Source organism: Anoplopoma fimbria, chromosome 8, assembly GCF_027596085.1.
Source record: "Anoplopoma fimbria isolate UVic2021 breed Golden Eagle Sablefish chromosome 8, Afim_UVic_2022, whole genome shotgun sequence".
NCBI classification, from domain to species: Eukaryota; Metazoa; Chordata; class Actinopteri; order Perciformes; family Anoplopomatidae; genus Anoplopoma; species Anoplopoma fimbria.
This window is the reverse complement of record NC_072456.1, coordinates 26,889,624-26,915,020: the sequence shown is the minus strand read 5'-3', so window position 1 is coordinate 26,915,020 and position 25,397 is coordinate 26,889,624. Positions and strand designations below refer to the sequence as shown.

Sequence of the window (25,397 nt, the reverse complement as noted above, 5' to 3'; positions counted from 1 at the left end):
AGTATTACTTTATAAATGCCTCAAAAGTAAACATTCTTATAGTTTCTTGACGTGCAAACATCTGACCTTCGATGTAGACCTCAGCAGAGGTGTTGTCTGCTCCGATGCTGTTGGAAGCCACGCAGGTGTAACGTCCCGTGTCGTCCTCGAACGCTTCAGAGATCACCAGAGTGTGCAGGTCACCATCCCTCCAGATCTGAATGTCGGGAGAGTTGTGCAGCTCGCGGCCTTCACAGAACCACCTGGGAGAAGAGGTGAATCACAGCTGTGGTTACTTTAACCAATCAGAGCAGCAGTGAAACTACAGTTTGATGCATGAAGAGTGACACCAAAATGAATAACTTCAGTACAACTAGCGTTATCCAGAGTAGAAACTATTACATTTAAACTCAGTTTTCTTCTATGCATTCAATTCATTGTGACTTTTAGCACCACACAGTCTAGACAGGGATGCAAAGAAAATGATGACTTAGCCTATTTCCAATCTATTCCCAACAGATTTTGTGGATTCAGATTCATGCAGAGAAAAAATGTCTTAAATATGAGTCATATTATTTCACCATTGACTTGTGGCTGAAAATGTAAGTATTAAACTTCGTGCCAAGAGCAATTAATATCACTATAAAGGCAAAAAAATGCATTACAGACCATGAGGCAATAAGAATAATTACTGAAATCCATGTAAATCTTAGCAAGCTAGGGCCATTACTCTTCTTGACAAAGACTTGAACTTAAATACACCTTTGCCTAACCCGATGGAAGCCTGCCAATCTAAATAACATCAATAACTAGTCATTCACACACACACACACACACACACACACACACACACACACACACACACACACACACACACACACACACACACCCCTCTGGGCATGTCTGAGATTCCATATCTGCCAAACGTCAGCCACCCCGAGGCCCCGGCGAGACGCCGTGTTACGGGAAGCAGATACACCCTTTTCCCCTCCTTCCAATCAGAGGCCTGTGTGTCTGGGCAGGCGCCGGGGCCTTGTACCACCTCCCTGGGGGTCTTTGTTCCCTGATCCTGGGACCCAGGAGGGATGAGAGAGTCCACACAACACAACCATCTTCATCTGTCTCATCTCTCTTCACAGGGTTGTGATTAAAGCAGACCCCTCAGCACCATGTTACCACATCAAACACGCGATCAAACAAAAGGGGGGTCACATGACCCATCTCCTACAAAACCACACACATAAAGAGCGGGCCTCGAGTCGTGATTTGTGGGAGTCTGTTGCTTTCATCAGTGCTAATTGTCCTATCTACTTTTAAAGTGCATTATGACACATCTAATCAAGATACACCAGAGACCCCGCTGACACACTCACGGTTACATTCCCATACAACCAAACTACATGATTACGTTTCAGAAGAATTTTTATAATATTTTCTCTCAGATTAGGTTTATATATATATACCCAGGACTTTCACCAAGGAGACCAGTGTTCTTGTCTGATTTAGAAACCAAAAGTAATTTAACCCCAAGACATATTTTACTTAATCTTACAAAGAAAGTTTTGTTGCCTAAACATAAATGTAATAGACCCTTCATTAAGCCCCGCCCCCCGCTGCTACTCCATCAAACTGTCAGAGAAACCATGAAGTCCACACTCTCACTAACGTATTCACTCCCTGAATAAATATAACATTTTTGGCAAATCAAACTGATGATGAGAGAAGCAGACAGAAGATGTCAGACTGATTCAGCAATAAAAACAGGTTAAAACGATAAAGATAGAAGCTAAAGTGTAAAATTAAACCACCACATCATCTGGAGATCCAGACAGAAGACAATGAAATTAAGGATCAACACTGTTTCACTTTATTCACTGTTACAATCATTAAAATACATTCAGTATACCTATAGTAGCTAGCGTAGCGTAGATGAGCTAATACTAATTTATGATGTGCTAGGCAAAAAACGGCAAAAGTGCCACAAGTGGTTAAAACACTGTACACATTACTGTATGAAAATGCATTTTTGGTTCTGAAACATCAAGATTCATCGTATCCGGGGTTTGCAGAAAGTCCAAATTTATTCCGGTAACTGGGTTGACACACTACACACTGTTCAGCCTATCAGCACCCTATTAAAGGAGAAGGCATTCATATACGCCTTGTTCACCTCCCGACCTCTGCATTGACAAGAGGAGGGGCAGGAATTCCCTAAATGGTGGAAGAACAGCTGCTCTGTCTGTCCAGGAGCTCGACCTGAGGACATTCCAGCAATCTCTCGTTGGTATCATTCCCAACATCCTGCTGCAAACCCATTACTAGATCTTTATAGACTCTGGCGTGTCAGGCTAACTCCTGTTCCAGAAAGCAATCCATCATCAACACTTCATACTGGACAAATTCACACCTGACAAGAGTGGGTGTGGGAGCCGAGACGAGGGGGGGGAAAGTGAACGTATGAATGGCAAGTACAGGAACGGGAGGTGAATGAGCATGAGTCAGGCCGGGTCAGACAGGAAAGATTATACGGCGAGTCATTGTTGAGGCGAGCCATTCATCACCATTAGTGACAGGTGGAGCGCTGCTGAGTCTTTTCACTCAGTTTCTACTCTGTTTTAACACCAGACCCTCCCGTACAATAGACTCCTCGGAGGTAATTCCTCTGTCTTATCGCTTGATGAAGGGAAACAACGGAAACTTGGCTCGCGCTGTCCTGCAGCCAGACGCCGGTGTGTTAAACGATAGGAAACAGATCGTGACATGAGACTAACGAAGAGTTGTTCATGGCACGAGCAGTGAGACCTTATCCACTGGTGAGTCTGGAGCTCGAGGCAACAAAGGCCAAGAGTCATCTGCCACAACTACTACCCCCCCCAACAGCATCAAACCCACGACCCAGACAGACAAAGGCTGGGACAACACAGGGATTCTGTGCGACATGACTGTTAATATGACTCATGCCAGATTTCTTTGGTACACAACTGACAGCTGCTGGAAATTGAGAGTGAAAAAATTGATTGAGCAAACCAATATGTCTGCGGTTTTTAAATCCATTTTTCTGGATTACAGTCAGGCTGAGAAAGGAGGAAACGACTCGTTTTGGGTGACTGCCATGTCTGCTGGTGATTTGCTTGGGAAAGTCAGGTTTCTTTGTCTTGTGGGTGGAAAATATCTACTGCATTAATCAAAATGTTTCACTATGGATTTCGCAGCCATATGCTCTCTGTTTGATGTGGACTGCACAATATACAAATCTTCTTCAACACAGGAAAATCATTCGGACGCCATAAAATAGAAACACATAGAGAAAAGGGCTTTTTGTGCCACATGACATCATTCAGCAAATGACTGTTTTTCTTTGATGGAGTGATGTTGGAGGGACATAAGTGAACAGAGGCCAGCAAACAGCAAGGTTAAATGTTTTCCGCCATGTTCTAACCGCCAACAAGTTTCTGCAAGTAACATGGATAGTATCTTATCATAATAAACTTCCATGTTCACAAGAAACATAGTGTTCGCTTCTTTTAAAAATATAAACTACCAATTAAGTTTACTAAGCTTTTACTACTTGGCTAGGTTTAGGCAACAAAAGTCTGTTGTAAGGCTTAGGAAAAGGTTGTGGTTTGGGTTAAAATACGTACGTTTGTTATGTATGTTTCTGTGAATGAGTGAACTGTATCCACTGTATGAATGTGTGTGTTTTGTCTCTTGAAACGGTGAAGCTACTAAGCACTTTCCATACTTTATTTAATTTAAGACACATACAATATGTGTTGTCTTTTTCTAAGCGTCCCATGCTGTGATGTTTTTCTCATTGGGATTTTGCACAGGGTCAAATTATTTGACAGTTCTGTTGGTTACGTAACTGGTGTTACATAAGTAACATACCTAACATATCTAAGTTACATACTAAAACGAAAGTAAAATGTGTCGACATTGACTTGGTTTCAACAGACACGAACAGCAATCTCCTGGGTGAAAGTCCTGTGATTGTCCTACGCTGACTTTCTAGCTTTTTAAACTCTGTCAGCTGACCGTCTAATAATGACACGGATGGGTTTACATTGGAGTTAGTTGAAAGCAAATGTCTGTCTTATACATATCAGACGATCAGACGCTACTAACCGAGCCTCGGGATTCTAGGAGTTGGGAATGAGTGTCCAGAATCCATCCAGATCCCAAGAAATAAATATGGCATTTCTGTGCGGCAACACGTGTACAAAAATGCAAAAATAGAATTGTAATTCAGGATCTTATAAGTTTGTTTTTAATTAAATGTCTTCAGTAGTTTTCCATTCTGGTTATGGCACTCAGGTCTGCCAGGCTCTCCTTGCAGAATGTAAAACCATCTGCTCTGTAGGAGTTCAGGAATGGAAATTGTACATTTGTTTGGGCACAATTTAACGCAACACAGAGCAGAGCACAGGACTCGTCGGCTTGTGCTCCTCTGAGGGTTGACTGAGCACGAACTAAGAGGCACAAACCATTCCCAACAAGCACAACAATAAAACCCCTTATTAATCAACCTTAATGATCGACCATTATGTATAATTACTGTGTAAACTCATTTAGAGACAGACGGTAATGTTTATTAAATCCCCTCTCTATTTCTGTGGAATGTGCTGAACATGGTGTTGGACCTAAACAGCAGAGTGTTCTCTCCAGTGAAGGAGTGGGGACTTTGTTGAGTCACATAAGGCATTTTTTCGACTGGAGGAACCTTTTCAGTTCTAAGAACTTAGTTCTAAGAACCCCAATTTTTATTTTGTCCACCCTGCAAGAACTAGGATTGGTCCTAGTTCTTAGAACGCTGTTTTGAGGGAGTTTTTTAGTTTTAGCTCCGATTTCAGAGAAGCAACACTCCCAGCACAAGAGGAACAATTAGTGGTGCAAGTGGTGTACAGTGATTGATCGAACACATGCGGCACCGGCAACCAGCATTTTAAAAAATCTGTTTGGTGTGTTAACCTGTTAAAGCTAACCCAGTAGCAGAAAGGCTAACCCAGTAGCATTTGGCACACCCACTGAGCTGAAGAAGCCAATTCAAACTGAAATAGCAACAGATACTTTCATCACAGCTATTTTGCTTGTTTTTATATGATTGTGGCATGCAACAGAGTAATTTATTCCTATACTACTAAAAACATCTAAGTGTCTGATGACACAACACCTTGGCATAGCAGGTCACTCAGAACGGCATTAACAGAAAATGGATTATGCGCTCCCTCACTACATGAAACTATCACAACATGAGAAGATGAGATGAACTCCCTCTTCCCTCTCACATACTCTCTAGCCCTCCCACAGCCCAACAGCTAGCAACCAGCTAGCCCCACCACATCGATTTGATTGGCTACCTTAGCTACGTGTGACATTGACGAGCGCTGGCTTTGAGAAGTTGACAAAACAGTGACGAGCATTGACCATAGTACAACAACGGTTTTGCGGGCCTTGCATTTCTAGCCAAGCATCTCGATGTGATCGGGGCCTAACAGAGCCTTTAGCAAACATAGTGAACGTAGCGAACAAGTGTTTTGTTGATCTACCAGCTGGTGATCTGTGAGAGCGGCGCTGGCCGGCTTACGTGACTTCTGTGTTCCTATTGGCACTGGGAATGCAAACAGAAAAAAAAAGCCCTTGAAGGGATGTAGTTCATGGTGGAGCTCCCTGGTTGCCTGTTCCATCTCAGGGAGTCCCCAGAACACGCCTATACAGCCTAGAAAGGCTTAGAAGGAACTCCATCATCAACAGTCTCATTTGCAGGGGAAGCAGGGTGTGTTAGAATAGCAGTACACTCTGTGAGCGAAGGTACAAATTTCTTGGCAGACAGAAGCTTCACCACCCATTTCCTCTTTAACACAATACCGTTATAAAACTCAACTATTCGGAACATGCATGCAAAATATGCTCCAGTGAGTGACGCCTCACTTTTTCATTCAGCCAGCCAAGATGGTGACTAAACAAATCACCATCACAGTCAACCAGCCTGTTACCAGCTCCATGGGTACACGTAGCATATGAGAAAGCAGTTACACATAAGACAATTGATGCCAGATGATGCCTGGGATAAAGACAGAAGGATGATCTCGGTTTCATGGTGCTCCCTTTGCTAACCGATTTAAATTCAGAAGAAGAAGAAGAAGAAGAGCATTTCCACGGGACAGGCCAAATCCTCCATAGTGCGTGCTGAGCAGTCCACGCTCTCCTCATCTGACCCTGTTGTTATTTGCTGCTGTTGATGGAAAATTTTTATGAAACCAGGCTCAGTTTCACCACAAACCCAAACGAGCGGAGGCCAGAGCACAGAGCGGAGAAAATAAAAGGAGGAAGGTTCAATCACAAAAAACAAAACGACCTTGACAGGATGTAGGCGTGACAGGCTCTATAAACACACCCAAGAGCCAATCAACAATCAATATGGGTTATAAAGACAGGGTAGACTGTATACTACTTGAAACAAGTTTGTCTTTTGACTCTTAGTTTTTATGTTTCGGACCACAGAAGTCAACCAAAGTGCAACTGGACTAGAAGAGCGGCATCAAGGCTGTCTTTATCCCAAATTACAAACTCCAATAGAGGTCAACTGAAACTATCCAAACTCTGTAGCTAAGCAATGTTGGTTTTATTATCCACGGCAGAGCAATCTCCTCATTCATGCAAACACAAGATGGAAAGCATATTGGTTTTCCTCTTTCCCATGCATGCTGACTCAAACCAACAATGAATGCAGCTCTACGAGGCCTTATGTAAGGTCTGAAAGTACAAACTCACTACAGCTGAAAAATAGTTATTCCCACCACAGCCCGCCTTATTACAGTCATTTTCCATTGAACCACATCAGTGCATCATTTACCTGCATTCCAGGTTTGCAGTGGTACCAATATTGGTCCCACTGAATGCATCATTTACCTGCCTAACAAGACGTTTACATCATTAAACCAGGAACAAGTTCACATGCATTAGATGTAAGCGACTCCATTTGATTTTCTCCCCATCTCTAGTGCTTAAAACATAATTTCTCTCTAAGATGTTGCCAGGATTTAAGTTTGAAACTTTATAAAAACAGCGATAATGATGGGGGTTAAGGGGGAGCTGGATCAAACGATCAACATGTAATCTGCAACCTGTATTGTCTGTAATTTTTGGGTTAAGTGATACAAAACATTAACATTAACAATGGGATCTAAAATGTTAGGTAGCTCCCAGCAAACTAGTCTCCTGCTGGCATAAAAGTATAAAACAAAAATACAAGTTGTTTTCTTGTTTCTGCCTCTTTCAATTAAATCCGATAAATAAACATAGTATCAAAATGTACACAGACCGGTATCTGATTAGTGTCACGGTAAACTCAAAGATGGCTAACGTAAACTACAGGCCGACGCCACACGTGAAGATCATAACATAGCAGTGTTATTTTGAGCGGCTCAGAGTTTCAGCAGTTTGGTTAGAAGTCGGCTTTTTTATCTTATAACCGATGGCTGTAAATTTAGATCTTATGGACGCAGTACAGGGGTTAAATGCCGCCCCCTATTTATTTGTGGCATGATGCCGTTGCACCTTTAAAAGAGACATTTTTTTTAATCCATAATATGTCAACTGTTGTGTGCTGCTCAGGTTGTTAATAAAGTTTTACTGACGATTGTTATCCTCCAATATTCAGTAAAATATGAGATCAGGACATCATTTTTGCTTTTCTAGTCTCTGATAATGTTACATTGTAAACAAACATCCGTGTTTAAATCAACAGGAGGAGAGCTAGTAACGTTAGCAGCACCGCTAACAGCTAACAAACGAAGGTTCTGTTATGTTACATTATGATGCGTTCAGGTTCTGTTCAGTCAAAATGATGATTAGGCGAAGATAAAAAAATAAAGTTAGAATGATGTGAGAAACCTGAAAAAATCCAGTGGTTTGAAGGAGATGTTTTCACAACAACATAAATAGATATCAGAGATGTATTATGAGCTGTTTACACTACCTCATAATACATCATTAAAACAACAATGACAAGATTTGTTTTAATCAATAAAAATAGAAACTTTTTATGAAGAAAAAAGCCTTGTAAACTACTATATCAAAGTCAAGGATAACATTTAGAACTTTTTATGGTTTACTGATTTCAGAGCGGTTGAAATGATTATTGGGACACACTACTTGAGACTACATAATATTAAATGACAGTGACACCAAAAGTTGTTCTGAATTACTTAAAAACTGGATGTTTAAGATCTAGAAAATGCTCCACTAGATGTAAAAAATTACACTAAATTGCGTTTCAGTGTTGTCATCGAGAGAAAAAATGTAATATTAGCATCTCAAGATGTTTAAGTGTTCTTCTAAAAGCATGCATCCGCTAACATCTTGATTTAAAGATGATGAATGCAGGAATCCTCCCTCGTTAAAGCAGCAGAAGCCAACTGATGATGGAACTTTGTTAAACTGGGCACAGGAACACGGGTCAGAGTTCACTGGAATGTTCCGGACAGCAGGCAGCTGCAGATGACAGTCGGAGAAGCTCCGACCGGAAGCAACGGAGAACACTTTACTCCAGAGAAATTTTAATCCAAACGGGGGGGGGGGGCAGGATACATTGGCAAAGTGTTTTTTTTAAAGTGATCCATTACAGGAGAGCAGACCTCAGTGACAATGAAATGTTAAATTCATTCTGTGGTTGGTAGGAATTTATTAGTAATCTATCAAATACTCTATATACTTTTTGTGTTGCAGTTCTTTTTGTTTCAAATCAAAAAGCTTGAATTTTTCTGTCCGTGTAGGAATCAATTGAATGAATTGTGTGTGTGTGTGTGTGTGTGTGTGTGTGTGTGTGTGTGTGTGTGTGTGTGTGTGTGTGTGTGTGTGTGTGTGTGTGTGTGTGTGTGTGTGTGTGTGTGAGAGAGAGACTGAAATAGTGACAGACATATGCAGCAGCTGAGCTACGAATACACACACCTCGGCACTCATGGGGATGCCCACACACACACACATAAGCACACATATTCAGTTTAATTTAAGTCAGTTTTGTCGGAGGGCTGAGAGAAATCAGTAAAATTAAAAGCGGTGACGCTAACAAATCTTTTCTTTTTTTCACAATGAACAATATAACCTCATTCATTCCTTCATATGACGCACAGTTCTATCAGCTTTTGTTTCAGAGCGCAACTTCACACCTCTTTCCAAAGTAAAACATAAAAATTTGCAATGTTCTCCAGAAAGACATTAAATCCCCCGCCGGGTTCAACGAGATGACGACCACATGACTCATTCAGGGCGAGTGTTCACTTGGTGTTCTAATCTCGTACAACAATCAATGTGTGTTTAAGACCGTGAAGACAAAGTGAAAAAAAAATTACCACGTTTACAAGCAAACGACATCAGCCATTAGATAGTTCAATCTGTTACCTGAGTCGTTGTGCTGCTCCCCGTTGGTTAAACCAAAGTCACAGATGATTTCCCAGATTTTTAAGGTTGCACACCGAGCTTCTCCTCCTGACAGCGTGACACACACTGAGCCTCTGACAGTCTCACACCAGGACGGCCACGCTGAGTCACACGGTCAGACGTGCACACAAAGCTCGGACGGTTGAGAGATTGGAGGGAGCAGCCCAAACTGCCAAATTCCACACGAGACAGAAGGGCAAGAAAAAACACATTTAAGACTCAATTAAAAGACTAAGAAACTATTTCAGTGCGGCAAACACTGAACTCATTCATACAAAGCTGTTAGTCCAACTGTCTCCATGGATTTCTCTAAATCCAACTCACTCCTACTCTAAACCCTTCATAGCACACAGGTAAACATCCTTCTAATGTGATGCATTGTGGGCAACAAACATTTTTTTAACAAGGTCATGGATTTTCTGTGCCTTTGTTGGAATCTGTCTCCCAAACAAACACAAAAACACAAAACTTGCTTTTTGTCCAGGCCACAGTCTGCTGACCATCAAAAGTGCTGCAAAGCGAACCCTGGGGTGCAGCCAAACCACCCCTGTCACCATGGAAACCTCTGGGGGTGCCTCTCTGATCTGTGGCTGCAGGACGATGGGGAATCATGACAATAAAATATGACAGTGCTCAAACCAAATATACTGGCCCTCACTTAATAGATCCCACATGGCAGAGCTAAGCAGGCCACTTAAAAAACGGCCCAGTTAGGCCTGAACAGGAATAGCTCGGGTTAGTCAGGATCTAAATAGACCACTTTGAGTTGGGAGCACCTGGCAAGTACAGGACAAATGGTCGTGGCTACTGGGACTGGTCCTGCATTGTACACACACACACACACACATATACATATATATACACACGCACAAATCGAGACCATGTAATAATCCCAAACACTCGAAAGGCTGAATCCTATGGAAGAGTGAAAAGAACATTATAATTAATACATGACTCCATAAATAAAGGCATGGGTCAAAGATTTTTATTTATTTATTTATAATAAAAAAATACATAAATTAAGTTATTATTTGTTTAATTAGGTAAATAAAGGTGAAATTAGAAAACAACTAAATATGACAATGAATGAATACCAAAATAAGTACTTTGTCAAATAAATAAATACATTGTTTTTTTTCTATTTATTTCCATATGATTCTGCACACATGAGGATTTTATTTCTGCATTTCTTTATTTTATTTATTTATTAAGTAATTTATTAATTTATTATATTTTGTGTCATCATTTTCGAATAAACTTTTTTTATACTTTTTATAAAAGCAAAATTAATAAATTACAGAAAATAAAACTATTTTTTTTCTTTCCCTGTAAGTCAATACTTAAAATATTGTATACTTTAAGAGGTTCTTTTAAGTCAAAATTATACTTAAGGGTCTTTTTGACCTCTATATCTGTTAACATTTATTATTTATTTATTATAATGTCAGCTTTAGTCCTTCATAGATTCCCATAGATCAGCAAATATAAATCTGGTATTTGAGGGTTTGTTTTCGAGCCAGAGGGTTGGTGTCTGCTGCTCCGTCCACAGCAGAATGAAAGGGTGTGGTGTGTTTCGCTCTCTGCAGGGCTCCATTCAGCCTTCAACACACACACACACACACACACACACACACACACACACACACACACACACACACACACACACACACACACACACACACACACACACACACACACACACACACACAGCGGTGATATTTTGGTCGCTGTCAATGAAGAAGCCTGGGAGTCTGGCGCATGGAGACATGGCAGATGGGATTATTTGTGGTGCTGCTTGTTACTAGGTCTGCTCTTCTGTACGACATGATGAGAAGAAAAAAACACACACACACACACACACACACACACACACACACACACACACACACACACACCTAACGACGTCCTGTCCCTGTGGCCCACACACTGTAATCATGCGGTTCTTTTATTCAAATTCTTCTAGTTTGTAGCGATAACAACATGAGGCGCACCGTACTTCCCCTGAGTGACTATAAAACACGGGTTAATAAGAGGAAGGGCTTTTTAGAGTCTCTGGATGTTCCCATTAATTACTGAATAACTGACAGAGGCCTTTACAGACTCACTGCTTTGTGTACCGGCTCTCCTCCTGGAGACAGAAGAGAGAGTCAATTAAAAAAAAATAATTACGCAGTGTGCAGATAGAAGCAGCTTTCCGAAATATGACTCAACAAGAATAAAGCGCTTTCTCCCTCCGAGCAACATACTGGGTTTATTAAATAACATGCAAACTACACAGGTGCCCATAGACTCGATATTTCGTTTAAAAAGAAAGGTATTTCAAGGGGTCGAAACAGAGGGGGGGTATGTAGTCATAACAGCCTCTGCTTTCTCTCCAAGGAGACCGAAATGACAAGAACCAAAACAGAGACCGCGTCCTCTGGTGACTTCATACTGTGATCACAATGTCTCCTCCCGACTGTCAAATAAATCCAGCATGAGATCCAACAAAAGCAACAACCAGAAGAGCCTCAAAATGAAACACATCGGCCACATAAAAATAAATGAGCCCGCATATTTAAACTGCTTCCACTGACAGGAAGTGGCCCTTTGTTGTTGACATCAACAGTGAGGTTGCTAATGTTTTTGGCATTTCGGGAACTATTTGAAAAACTAGCTGTTGGTATGAATGAGTATCATTTTAAAGTATTTTATTCTATTTTTACGGACCAATCATGGCCCCAATTAAACAAAAATCTTTCCCCAAACATCCACTCGACAGTAGTTTTCTACATATATGTACTAACATACACCAATCAAGTACGTTTACATCAGATTGCGTGCTTCAAATTTCATCAATTTACTAATTCTTAACTTCTGCCACAAACTCAATCATCAATCTATTCATGCCACTGAGTCATTTAAGTTGGAGACAAACCACATAACAAGTCTGTGTCGGCACTAATTGAAGGTATGTATCATAACTTTCTGGGAACAGCAATTAGACGGAGTTAATGCAACAGCTGAACCACATGGAGGTGAGTCACCTACTGCAGGGGTCCTCAACCACCGGGGCGCAGACCGCAAAGCATACGCTACCGGGCCGCTATGAAACACGCACATAAATAAATAGATGGATAAATAATAATAAAAAAATACATTTTAGGCTGTTGTGTGTGGTAGTGGTTAGCACTGTCGCCTCACAGCAAGAGGGGCCCGGGTTCAATTCCGGGGCTGGACAACCTTCTGTGTGGAGTTTGCATGTTCTCCCTGTGTCAGCGTGGGTTCTCTCCGGGTTCTCCGGCTTCCTCCCGCAGTCCAAAGACATGCAGCTTAGGTGCATTGAAGACTCTAAATTGCCCGTAGGTGTGGATGTGAGTGTGAATGGTTGTCTGTCTCTATATGTCAGCCCTGTGACAGACTGGCGACCTGTCCAGGTGAACCCTGCCTTCACCCGTTGACAGCTGGGATCGGCTCCAGCACCCCTGCGACCCTTAACTGGATAAGCAGGTTACGGAAAATGGATGGATGGATGGATGGATGGATGGATGAATTAACATGTAGAATCTTTTGGCAACGATAAAATATTTTTCGCATTCGTTCTCGTTTACGTTTGTAGTTTGAGTAGTATTGACCGATCGGGTTCAAACTGGCTGTGGTTGAATGCAGGTAAACAGTGCATGTGGAGAGCAGAAGAGGCCGAGATGCAGGCTAGAAACCCACCAGCTATCCTCTGACGGTGATTCAGCTTTTTATCATTTAAAATTTGCTTGTAAAATGGCTTCTTGTGAAACAATCCAGTCGTACGCATTGTTTCTCAACTCCAACTCTACTAGTGTCAAGTTGCAAATCGGAGTGTACACAACAAGCAATGTATTTGTAGAGGAAGATTGGTCTGGAGATCAAACTGTTTTTTTGGTTGCACTGAAAATTTTGTTTTTGAAAGGCCAAACACATTTTGTTAATAAGAGCATGTTGTGCATTTATTAAATGATCAAGTACATCTTTTTCAACACATTTTTATCTTTGGACTGAGATAATTACAGAGTTGAGGACTCATCGTAATGCTTGCAGTGTGTTTGTCAGAGGAAGAGAAGTGTTGCTGTCAGTGTTGCACGCAATGTTTCTGTAAGATCGTGTGTCTACATAGAGTTTTTTTCCCTTGCAGAGAAGAGCTGGGGAGCTTTCTGAAAAGCTTCATCTAGAAGTGCTCGGAGCAACCGTAGAAAAGACACTTGCACTCAGAAATACAAACAGTTATATGGACACTCAGCTTGGTTGTTAATAAGAATAAAATATCCAACACAGTCAATTTTATGATTGAAGCTTGGAACTTTTCTAGCAGCCCTACGCAGCAACAACATTCACTATCATTAAAACGATACTCTTTTGGAACGAAGTTGACGTGCTGTTATTTGCTCAAGCCAGGTGCAATTCCTGACTTTTTCTACAGAGGAAGCAGCGTACAACGGTGGGCCCAGACGAGTAAATACCCCAAAAAACAAAAACAAATGTGCGTGATCCATCAGCCACCCATGAACTTGCCACAAACATGTAAACACAAAAGTGTACAAAAATGCCAGACCACCTCTCCTGCTGTGTGGGTGAGTAGTGCACCTCAACGTCCCAGAATGTTTTCAGTTCTAAAGCCAGATCTAAGCACATCTGACAGTCTTAAAGGGTGGACACAGTGAGCAACACATCGATTTGATACTTCACACACTTTCTGCTGTGTTGAAGATTGAAAAAAGACACGAAATGACTGAAACTACGTCCAACTAAACACTACTGGAGCAGATAAACGGCTGAAGAACGAGAGCTGAAGTTGCTGCAGTCAGGGATTGAACTCTGTGACCTCTCCTGTACACTCTGAATTTATGGACTCAGATCTGAGCTCTCTTCTGACACACATGAGCCAGACATGCCCCCCCATCATCCCCCATATGAAACCAAATCCTGCAGACCCCCCACTCCAACTGTCTCTCCCCATGATATCAGGAGAACTGAACTGAAAAGAGGATTTGAAAACGAAGGGATATTTTATTCAAGTGATACCCAAAAGACAAACAACGAGGAACAAAGATGCATATCTTGAGTTTCTATGTAAGACAGTTTAACATTCACACAGCTGTTATCCTGTCACATGTACATGGGAAGCAAGACTGGAGATTGTTTTTTACGAGTCCCATTTGACCTCTCGCCTGCTCATAAAACAAGCATCCCTGCACAGAGTTTTTTTGCAGAACACGCAGCCAAAGTGCTCAACACATGTACACGCATTTTACAGTTTTAAGCATCCAAGAGCGGCTATTTCAACGCAGCCTCTCAGCGCACAAACACACACACCACAGCACGCACTGAATTCCACCACTTCAATGTTGTCAAAGACACGTAATTGAATTGGGCTCGACATCAAACGCAGCTCTTTGGCAGCGGTGCAGGAATCCAACGAATCCAGGGAAAAAAATAAGGGCCCAAAATATCTCATCAAACGGCAGATTACTGTAAGCTCAATCTAATGGCCGGGCCTTATCAAGTATGATGAATAGCCGGGAGTCGTTTAACAGGTGGATCAGAGGAATGCAACCCGCTGCTTAACGCTCATAGCCCAGCTGTGGAGCAGAGCCCGAGGCCCGGATGACTCAAAACCACAAACCTTAACTGAGAACAGAGAGAGGAAGGGACGGAGCGTCTCAGAGGAACACTGGAGGACGGGCAGATCTAAGTTACAATCCTCTTTGCAATGAGACATTTGTGTTTGGATGGATGAGGATATGTGTGTCCACATTTGACACTTCAATGTAACCTGCCTGATCGGATATTGATCAGATATATTTTATGTTCAAAGCATCGGCGGATAAACGCTTTTCATTTCCAGTAGCCTTGTTTTATTGAAGAATAGCAGCTAACAATGCTATGCTGATTCATCAATAGACACATTTTCCTATAAATTCTTCTTCTACAGTTTTAAGTTATGATTTAAAAAGCTTGTATTTTGAAGCACTAAGTGTTGGGTTTTCATCAGCAGCATAGACTTTATATAAGAAGTGGACGTAGTCATTGTGACGTCCCCATTGGCCTGTAGACTGACGTTATGAAGCCTTGAGTTCAATGATTTTACGGTCGCCATCTTGGATTAAGACTGTCGCCAACTTTGCTTTTTTGCAACCAATGAACAGAAGTAATCATATTTGGACGGAGGAGGAGTGACGTAGAGACGCTGTATACGTCTCTGGTGTCGACCTGTCAATCAGTGTGTAGCCCCGCCCTAAAGCATCCCCTGCTTTATGGTCTGTTTGACTCTAAATGGAGCATCATTTACTAAATGAACATCATGCTGTATTGAAGAAGACTTGAAACTAGAGATTGAGACCATAAACTCATGTTTACAATGTTTAGTAGAGTAGAGTCATTTTCTCATAGACTTCTATACAATGTGACATATAAAACACTAAAGCTTTTTCTCACATATTTGTTGTGAGGCGCCCTAGTAAGAGGATCTGTTGTGATCTGACTGGAAGTGGTCTGAGCGTTCATGTGTCACTGACCATCCACGGCTTTCCCTTCAGTCGGTTAATGCGTGTTCATGTTTGCCGACGAGGTCAAACGGCCGGCCGACGCTCGGCTGCGGAGGAGAGGCTTTAGTGCGGAGCAGAGATTTATGGAGCGTCTCTGCCCGTCCTCCTGTTGAACACGGCTTAGATTACCGTCCTCTTGCCGTGCATGACTGCTGCCTTTGTCCGCACCAGACATGCTTCATATTAAATCTGGTATTCCACTTCCTCAACTGTCACTGATCCTCTTATATAACTCTCTTCCAATCTCATTCCCCTCTACTCTTACACGACTCCCTTTCTTCTTTAACTCTTCCTCCCCAGATTGTTTAGTTTAGTAGTAACTTATTGATCCTTTCTAGGTTGAACAGATACTACATTCCCTCGTTTATAGTGTCAACATTGTTATAAATGTATTAGGACATAAAAAAAGGAGCAGCGGCAAATCCTTTTTCATGGTCTACAAGACTCGCCCACGAAGCACTAAATGGGATTTCAACATGGTGCTGTCAGAGAGCCCAGATTCTTTCTGGCTGTGTGTATGGTCCATGCCCAAAGCTAACATTATTAGAGGTTTATTCTCTTGATTATTAGCTGTAGATATAAAACGTTCACACTGAAGTCCATACAGTATGTACAAGGCACAAGGTAGACTTGTAAATAAAGACATGTAATGATCTTTGAACCGTATGTAGTCCTGTTTAATGGGGTGTTCAGTCCAAACACGGCGTGATAACATACAAAGTCAATGCATATAGACACGAATTTGAGCCAAAGGACACGGATTCCTTGTATTCACGATGTTGAAATATTCCAACTGAAGCGAGAAATTTGCAGGATGCTGTCAGAGATCTTTCTGTCGCCACTGACATCCTGATGTTCTTGAATCAGAAATAGAGAGGGCAAATATGTTGTATCTGTCAGAGCTCTTCAATAGTACCTCATATTTATACAGAGAGCGGACATAACCACATGTATACATGTATGTGTAGTAACCCCAGACTGTCTATGACATCAACAATAACCTTGCTGCTGTATTTAGGCCTAGATGACGTCATTTTGAATCCACTTATGGATCCGAACTCCATTCAAAAAAACAAGCATTTTAAAAGATCTTTGCTTTACGTCTTGCAGAGAGAAGCATGAATTAAAACTTTTTACAAATCAAGATCATTATGCAGTTATTTCAGCGTCCCTTTTTATCAGTTTATTGAAATTAAATCACAACAAAATCTGTTTATTTTAGTATCATACAGCTGTAGTAAACTATCTGACTTGTGTCTTGCTAGATTCAGTGAATACAGCCCCCTTCTCTCCAGTAAACGTGAGGTGTAAATTTCCTTTGCGTTTTGGTGTGAGAACATCAGTAGTCTTCATGTCTACAATGTCCTTAGCTGACTAATCAAGATTAATAATTCAGAGCTGTGCCATATCTGTCTTGTATCATTTATTTCCACGATGAAAGCAAGCATGTGTAAAATAGTTTAGTTTCACAAATCGGATAAGTGGATTAGTGTGAATGTAGTTACTGTATGTGATAGGAGGTCAAGGTCAGGAGCCTTTCAGACGGCGAGGGGCTAGAAGAGGAGAAGGAAAAGTCTCACCTCGTTGGGTGAAACTTCACACTCTGTCTCCAGACCAACGCGGGGGGGTGGAGGGGGGGGAGAGACTTAGACAGGACATTCGTCACAACATGCCATTAACGTAGCACTGAGGAGAAGTACTGACGTGTGTCCATCAGGGTGTTTCGCAGTAGGATAGATTTAACGCTGATGTTGCTTCAGTGGTGCAAAAAGGTTGTACAGTCTGTTAAGAGGTGATATACATTACATGAAAAGGTGCCTTGTCTATTTATGGTTACCCTCCAGACAATTCTTTGACGGCGTTCAGCGAACAAGCTGAAATGTAAAACACACACACGGTCCATGAACACAGTTTTCATCGTGGTGAGAACTGAATGACACGTCAAACGGACTGCCTCACAGCAGCTTGTGAGATTTCCATACATTATCCGCAGTTTAAAGTTCGTGTGAATGTTTTCATGTTTCAGGAATGTTAACTTTCTGTCAAATAGTCCCCGTTTAGTATTAATTTGAAAGTGTGAGTGCAAACCCCCCACAGTCCTTCCAGGCTCCCTCATTACTTGGAGCTTGAATATGAAATTACATCATGCTTGCAAAATTTGTAAAAAAAAAAAAAAAAAAAAGCAGGTATGAACATACCAGCGCTTTTTTTTTCTTCTTTCCCCTCCTCCTGCTGAGATCAAATGAGCCCATGAGGGAGAATTTAAAATGATGGCCTTCCTGAAACGGGCCAAGCAGTCAGCATTACAGTCGGACTGCGTCATGAGTCAGCACCGGGTCACCTGCTATGACCTCATACCGAGTCTGTTTCACACAATGTAGGAGGAAGGGCTACTGGAACTGAACGCTGGAGGAGTAACTATCTCTGAAACAACAGGCTGGCAAACTTTCATATTCGCCTGATTTGTGTGTGAAAGTGTAAGAAGTCAATTTAGGTCCAAAATGTCTCCAAGAAAGACAGAAAAAACTATGCCAAAAGAAGTCCAAGTATCCCACTGTTGGACCAGAAAAAATTTTATACAATTTTTCAAGATAAGATAATATAAGATAATCCTTTAGTAGTCACGCAGCGGGGAAATTTGCAGGATTACAGCAGCAGAGAGGATAGTGCAAACAAGAGACATAAGTAAAAAACAAGTATTATAAATAAGTAAATAAATAATATTACAGTAAAGAATAATAAATAAGTAAACAACAATCATCTGTTGACTTTTAATACGGCTGATGACGGTAGTGTCATCTGCAAACTTCACAACAGAGTTCTCTTACGTTTGGGGTAGCAGTTGTGGGTGTACAGCGTGAACACGTATCATACTGTATATTTGACAACAAATTTCATCATCAACCTCTGGAACGTGGACTCCTCCTGACGTTGCCTCCTCGTGTAGATTTCACGGCGAAGAACGCCCGCCGCCTCTCCTCTTCCAAACGATTCCCCTAGTGGTTTTTGTGCGTATTCGGTTGAAACCAGCTCTCTAAAAGTATCTGCCCATCTTTCCTTCATTCAACCCCAAGTCGAGTCTTGAAAAGTGTTGTTTGCACAGCAGGCACTTAGAGTAATGACATGGAAGAGCATCAGACAAAATGCCTAAAATAGCACGCCGAGCCACCACAACTGGAGATGGATTTTCTCTGTCTGCTTCACGAGGCATCGCACTAGTCATCAGGCTCCCGCAGCGTGTTTGGTGTTCCACACAACCAGACCTCACACTATCAATTTTGTTTAGAAACGCTCTCTTTGACTCAAACACAAACACACACACACTGGCTGCATACATTCCCTATTCTCTCTCGCCAACAGCTAATCTTAACCCCAAACGAGCCCCTTGAAGAAGTAAAGAAAGGCCCAAATGACCTCAGACTGAGAAAATGCACAAAAGTGGTTCCCAGAAGGATAAAACACACACGCATCCCACTACCAGAGAGGCTGCGTTATAAACAGAGCGTTGCATAAAGCGCTGTGCGTGAGGATGGTATGGAGAATACCAGGCGCTCAGCACCCCAAGACTTTCTCCGGCCGAGACAAATTGTAGCCGACCACAGAAGACCGCGCCCAGCAGCCAACCGCTAAGAATGTCTCTTTTTCACCGGACGATGCAAAATGCCGGCATCAGCTCACAACCAAACTCGTTAGCCGGTGTTTAACGAGGTGTGTCAGATGGTCGGACTGGCAACGGCTTCAAAGGCGTTGAAAATAAAATGAAATAGGTGTTTTAATTCAACTGTTGTAAGATTCTATTTTCAAAGAAAGAGACGAACACACATCTGCATCTCAGGACCCTAAAGCAGGAAGAATAGATCGTAGCCGACCCCTCTCACCCCGGACACAAACTGTTTTGGTCCCTTCTTTCTTTCAGGAGGCTGTGGTCCATCAGGACCAAAACCTCACGTCACAACATAGTTTCTTTCCGTCCACAGTTTGGGCTCATCAACAAATCCCAGGACCCCCACCGACTCAGAGTCTTACATCCCCAATATAATTACTTAGAGTTACACATCCCTGCAAGACTCTGCAAACAGACTTAGGTAACATACTCTTATATTGTTTGTTTCTGTGTTTATTGTCATGCACCAATCGTCAAGCCAAATTCCTTGTAGTTGAAAAAACATCCTTGGCAATAAAACCTTTTTGAATTAGATTCAGATTCTGATTCAGTGGAACGTAGAGAAAGCAAATGCAAATGAAAATAGATCTAACCATCAAGATGTGCAAGATAGAGACACTATGCACAACATACAGTCAGTCATAGCTGACATAGCTGCTTTATTCAGCTGACTAGATTGTCCTCAGAAACTGCAAGCCTTGTATTAATTTACTGTATATTCATTAAAACATATACAACTAGGGTTGCACCAGAGAAAGCATTAGCTCTGGGTTTCTCAGCTTATATGAGATCCCAGTAAAGATACAGATGATAAACAAGTTTTGCAAACTGTACTTCTTAAGAGTTCTCTATGTGGATACCGTTTGAACTTCTTGAACTTTCAGAGGATGCTCCGTTTTGTTTTATATGGTTTGCTGCCATCTAGTGTCCACAATCAAATGCCAACACAGGAAGTGACAGAGCACAGACAATAATGAGAGCATATGATTGAGAGAGAGCTGGCACTGCTGCAAAAGCAACAAAAACTGCAGCTGCATTCGTTTAAAAAATATCATCATTTCATTCTGCTGCAGCTGAATTCACTTTAGCATAAAGATCATGACCTCGCAACCTTTTTTTGGGGACATTTGCAAACTAAACATGAATCATGAGATTCAAGCGGGACAACAGTTCTTTTCCACTTCACTTTCCATTCATTTTCTCTTTCATATAACATCAGTATGGCCACATACTGTGCTGAACTCCGTTGGTTCAACGATACAAACTACCTTCATATTCCATAAGAAGGTGTGGGGAGTCGTGGAGCCTGGTGACTGAAAAACGCAGAGTAATTGCATTGCCTGGATTCTTGTGCCTGGCTCCTGTTGGCCTGAAGACTATTTATACAAGAGGCCCCTCGTAGCCTGTCGGGGAGGTACACCTCCCGGGCCACTGACTTTATGACTGCTGATTACAGTAACACCTAAAAACACATCGCCTGCTCAGAACTTCATCCAAGAGAACCGCTTTAACTCGATCGGACCCTTTGGAGGGTCCAGTATCATAACTAAAGGATACTCTCTATGTTTGTCCTTCTATTTTGTCGACAACCGTTCATCCGATCGACATAACGCGCTGCAGGTGTATTGCTGATGACACAAGGAAGTAGAGTGTGAAGTTGTTTTGACAAGTGGTTCTCGAGGAAGCTCAAACAGCAAACCCGGAGGCCAAGCAATAAACCCGGTTCTTAAACAGGTTTTTTTTTATGGCTGGCTCCGTGCTAAGTTAGTTTAAATTCTTGGTAAGATTGTAAAGTCACCAAACACGAAGGCTGAAGTATATTGAAATGCGTATAAATTGATGCACAAGACATCAAAACTTGGCAAATTGATTTCTAATATAATAGTGACTCGATGAATGTCTGCAATAAGCAGGAGCTGTTCTGAATATCAGGGTTTAAAAGGGTGGATGGTGTGTAAGGGGATCACAAAGACTTTTCTGCAACTAAAACTTGAAGTTGTCATTGAATAAAACTATGAGGGATACAAATGACTGAAATGGGACTAAAACTAATCATCATTTCTGTCTAAATCTAAAATACCTTCCAGAATTTACGGGTTTAACGAAGTGACCGTGTTAACTGGTAAGCTTGTGGTGACGGCGACTGTTGAAAACACCAACGGAACATGTAGGCGTCCTCGTAAAAGCCTTCAATCAACATTAAATACAGAGTCATCCTACGTTTATTATCTACGCCTACCATTTAAGTTACTACTAGCAGACACGGATGCATTCGGATGAAAGTCACCTTGTTGACCTGAAACACCTGTTGATCTGAAAAGGTCTTGATCCACTGAGTCCACTGTTGGAATATCGATTCTGAGAACCAAACATGCAACAAACAGACATTTAGATGCTGCAATCGGTTTCATTTCAAAGTTTAAAGCTTTCTAACTCGTCTGGATGGTTGGGGAAAAAAACGCTTCTTCCATTGCCTACATGGAAATGCCTAATTTTGACGACCTCGACTCTAGAGGGGTCTATAGAGTGCAACCGTAATTAGCACAGGTATGTCTCTATAGTAAACAGCAAGCATGTTGACTGACCTGTGAGGTTGACATATCGAGAAACAAGAGAGGAGTGTATTTTTAGTGCACTGATGGACTGGTGCAAATAACCATGGGCTGGGGGTGCTGTCCTCTCAAACGGAATAACAGATCATCAAGGCGTAAATTAGACAGTGTTGATGCTTTTAAACTGGCTCAGGTACCAATGGACACAGAGTGGAAGTCCCCGCAAACCCGAAACCAGGTGTCCTGCTTGTCAACACATGGGTAACCCCCCAATCCTCCAGGCGCCTCCCATCTCGCTCACCTTATCTCTAACTGGTCTGTTCAACATCACTGACACTGTATTATGAAAGTCAGTTCATGTACTGTAGGTGACCCATAGACTGTATATAAGAAGTGCATCGTGACGTCACCCGTTGGTTTGTGGACGTAGAGATGCCGTATACGTCTCTGGTAGAGACCTGTCAATCACAAAGAAGCCCCGCCCTAAAGCATACCCTGCTTTTTGGTCTGACTCTAAATGGAGCATCATTTACTAAATGAACATCATGCTGTATTGAAGAAAGACTTGAAACTAGAGATTGAGACCATGAACTTAAACCATAAACCAAGCTGCTGGAGACCCAGGCACTACTGCTGGGCCCGCTGGAGGGAAGGGAGGCACCAGAGCCAGGACTGAGCGTGGCAGACTGTCAGACCCAGCTGCGGTAAAATTAGAGGTTTTCCAAAGGGAATCTGGTGCTCAGAAACACTACCACTTTTGTCCACAGGGACCGCCACAATCAACACAAAATGTAGGTTCCTTGTAGTAGCTTCAAGGGAGGATAGCAATGGTAACAAGTGGGTCATCAGCTTTCAGTTAAATCACCAGACAAATACAGTATGGTATGATATCAAACAGAGGCTACCTTTCAAATCAAACCCCCTACATAAAGCAAACCTTCAACACCAACCTGGACCAGAAGTCCTAAAAGTGCTCAGAAAAAGTGGAAAATGTAACATCTATGGTTCCATCACAACTGGGCAAACACCATCTGCCAAGGAAGACCTTGTGATCCCTCTGAAAGCTCCAGATCAGCTTCTTAACGGACGTTGCGATGAGATTGAAGATCAAACCTTACCTGACGAGCGGCAGTGGGTTCCCTATGACTCTGCACTCCAGTCGGATGGGGCTTCCCTCGGCCACCTCCTGACTCTTCAGCTTCTGTATGAAGCAGGGAGGAGACAGCGGTCCATGAGCAGTCGGAGCTCCGGAGTGCTGAGACCTCAAGTTAGCCGGCGGTCCCATCGACCCTTCAGTCTGAGGCTCCAGGCTCATGGCCGGCTGGATGAACTGTGTCTCCGCCTTTTGGCAGGGGGGCACAGCGGGAGCAGAGACTGAGCCCTGAGGGACCGGTCTCTGGCTCCTCGGAGTCAGGTAGCCACTGTCGGGAGAGGAGGAGTCCTCCTCCGCCTGCTGCTCTGAATGAGCAGAACCTTTGAAGATGGACGACAGCTCCTCGATGAACGTGGCGGCTCGGCTGCAGAACTCCGTGGCAGAACCGGCCCGATCGTTCAGCTCCAGGCCTTCATGAACCAGCCGGGGTTTGTCCTGCTTGTAAACGGGCTGGATGGGTTTGTAGCGGGCGACCTTCTCAGCAGGGGGCAGAGCCTCACTGGACATCTGTAGGGGTTTGTTTAGGGGGGCGTTCTGGCTGGAAGAGATTTCAACAGGGGGGCAGATAGGGGGTTTTGGTCTGGTGCTGCACGTTTGGGCTCATGTAGAGGTTTTCAGTAGTCTGGGGGGGCGCTGGAAGAGAGGGGACCGGTTGGAGAGCCTGCTCCTGGTATGAAGGTTTAGAGGGGGGGCCTGGATCTTCATAATCAAACGAATCGCCAAAGGCCTCCAGGGCCAGGTCCAGGCTGCGATGGATCTCTTCTGCGCTCAAGAAGGCAGTGAGATCCGCAAAGTCCCCATCTCCAGAATCCAGTTCTGTCACCGAGTCCTGGTAGAGCTCCCCGTCAGAGGACGCCTCAGAGAACACCCCCCCATCACCCTCCAAAGTCCTGCCTCCCGCCGGGTCCTTCAGCAGCTGAGAGATGGGGAGCGGCGGATTCCAACTCCCGTCCTGCATCCTGAAACCCAAAAAGTACACACATTTACACAGTTGACAGTTTGTACAAGAACATGAGATAACTGTCAGCTTAAAGCGGAATGACAAACAGGTCGAAGAGGAGTCAAGCTTCAAATATAGACTCGACAATAGTGACTCGTTCTCTCTGGAAGCCAAGGCAGATAGGATGACTCTGTGTTGTCTGGACACAGTTGGTGGGAATTAGCAAAGGCCTTTCACTGAGGTCACAGTGAACGCGACCGGCATTTCCTCCTCGCTCTGCTTCTGTCAGGACATTTAATCCCATCACACTTTACAATCTTTGTTGTACTTATCTCACATGCGTTTGACAGAGAATGAGGTTTTATGACAGTTAGGGCTTTCTAATGGATCCAAAGGTGTTTTTTAGGATGTAAAAAGTAACATTTAGTTTGGGAACGTGGATAAATCAGAAAACTATGCAGTTAACATTGGCTTGCTAACAGCTAACTTCATCATCATCATTTTATTTAGACATACAGTGATAAAAATAATCCTTTGACGTGCTGAAATCCAACATTTTAAGCTGCTCAGGCATTTTGTTGGCATTTGTATTTCGGTGTCATTTTGTGGTATATTGATTTTAGAGATGTCGTGGTATACAGGTATTGAAGTATTGATATCATGTTAGTAATACACATTTGATCAAATGATAATGTTGTGTAAATAATTTCAAATATACAGTTATAAGATAAAATAAGATACTTTATATTAAGATTATTTATTGTCCCCAAAGTGGAAATTATGCTTGGGCAATAGTGCTGTACACACACTAGTCTGCTTAAAACAGACATCACAGCTATACACCGAAGACAAAAAACAGTAAAATTATACATATAGAAACTACATATCAACACATGATATTATTATAAAACAGCAGAGATTCGTAAAAGTCACTGTTATGGTTACAGAAACTCTCTACCTCCCTACACTTCTTCTTTGAGTGAAAATATTTTGCCATAAAAGACACAAAATGCACAATAAACAAAGTTAAAGATGAATTTGACTGATTGCATTTATTTTTCTTAAATTTTCTGTATATATCGTGATAGTATCTCATTTGTAAATTAGTGAAAAA

General features: G+C 42.3%; 1 protein-coding gene across 1 annotated transcript in view; it reads right to left on the bottom strand.

The window, feature by feature from the left end:
- Window positions 1-24,301, bottom strand: part of palld (palladin, cytoskeletal associated protein) — a 64,905-nt gene extending 40,604 nt beyond the window's left edge. Inside the window, 3 exon segments of the mRNA XM_054602350.1 lie at window positions 67-242; window positions 23,309-23,910; window positions 23,912-24,301. Of these exon segments, the coding sequence (XP_054458325.1) occupies window positions 67-242; window positions 23,309-23,910; window positions 23,912-24,301 (1,168 nt within the window).
- Window positions 24,302-25,397: the final 1,096 nt, after the last annotated feature.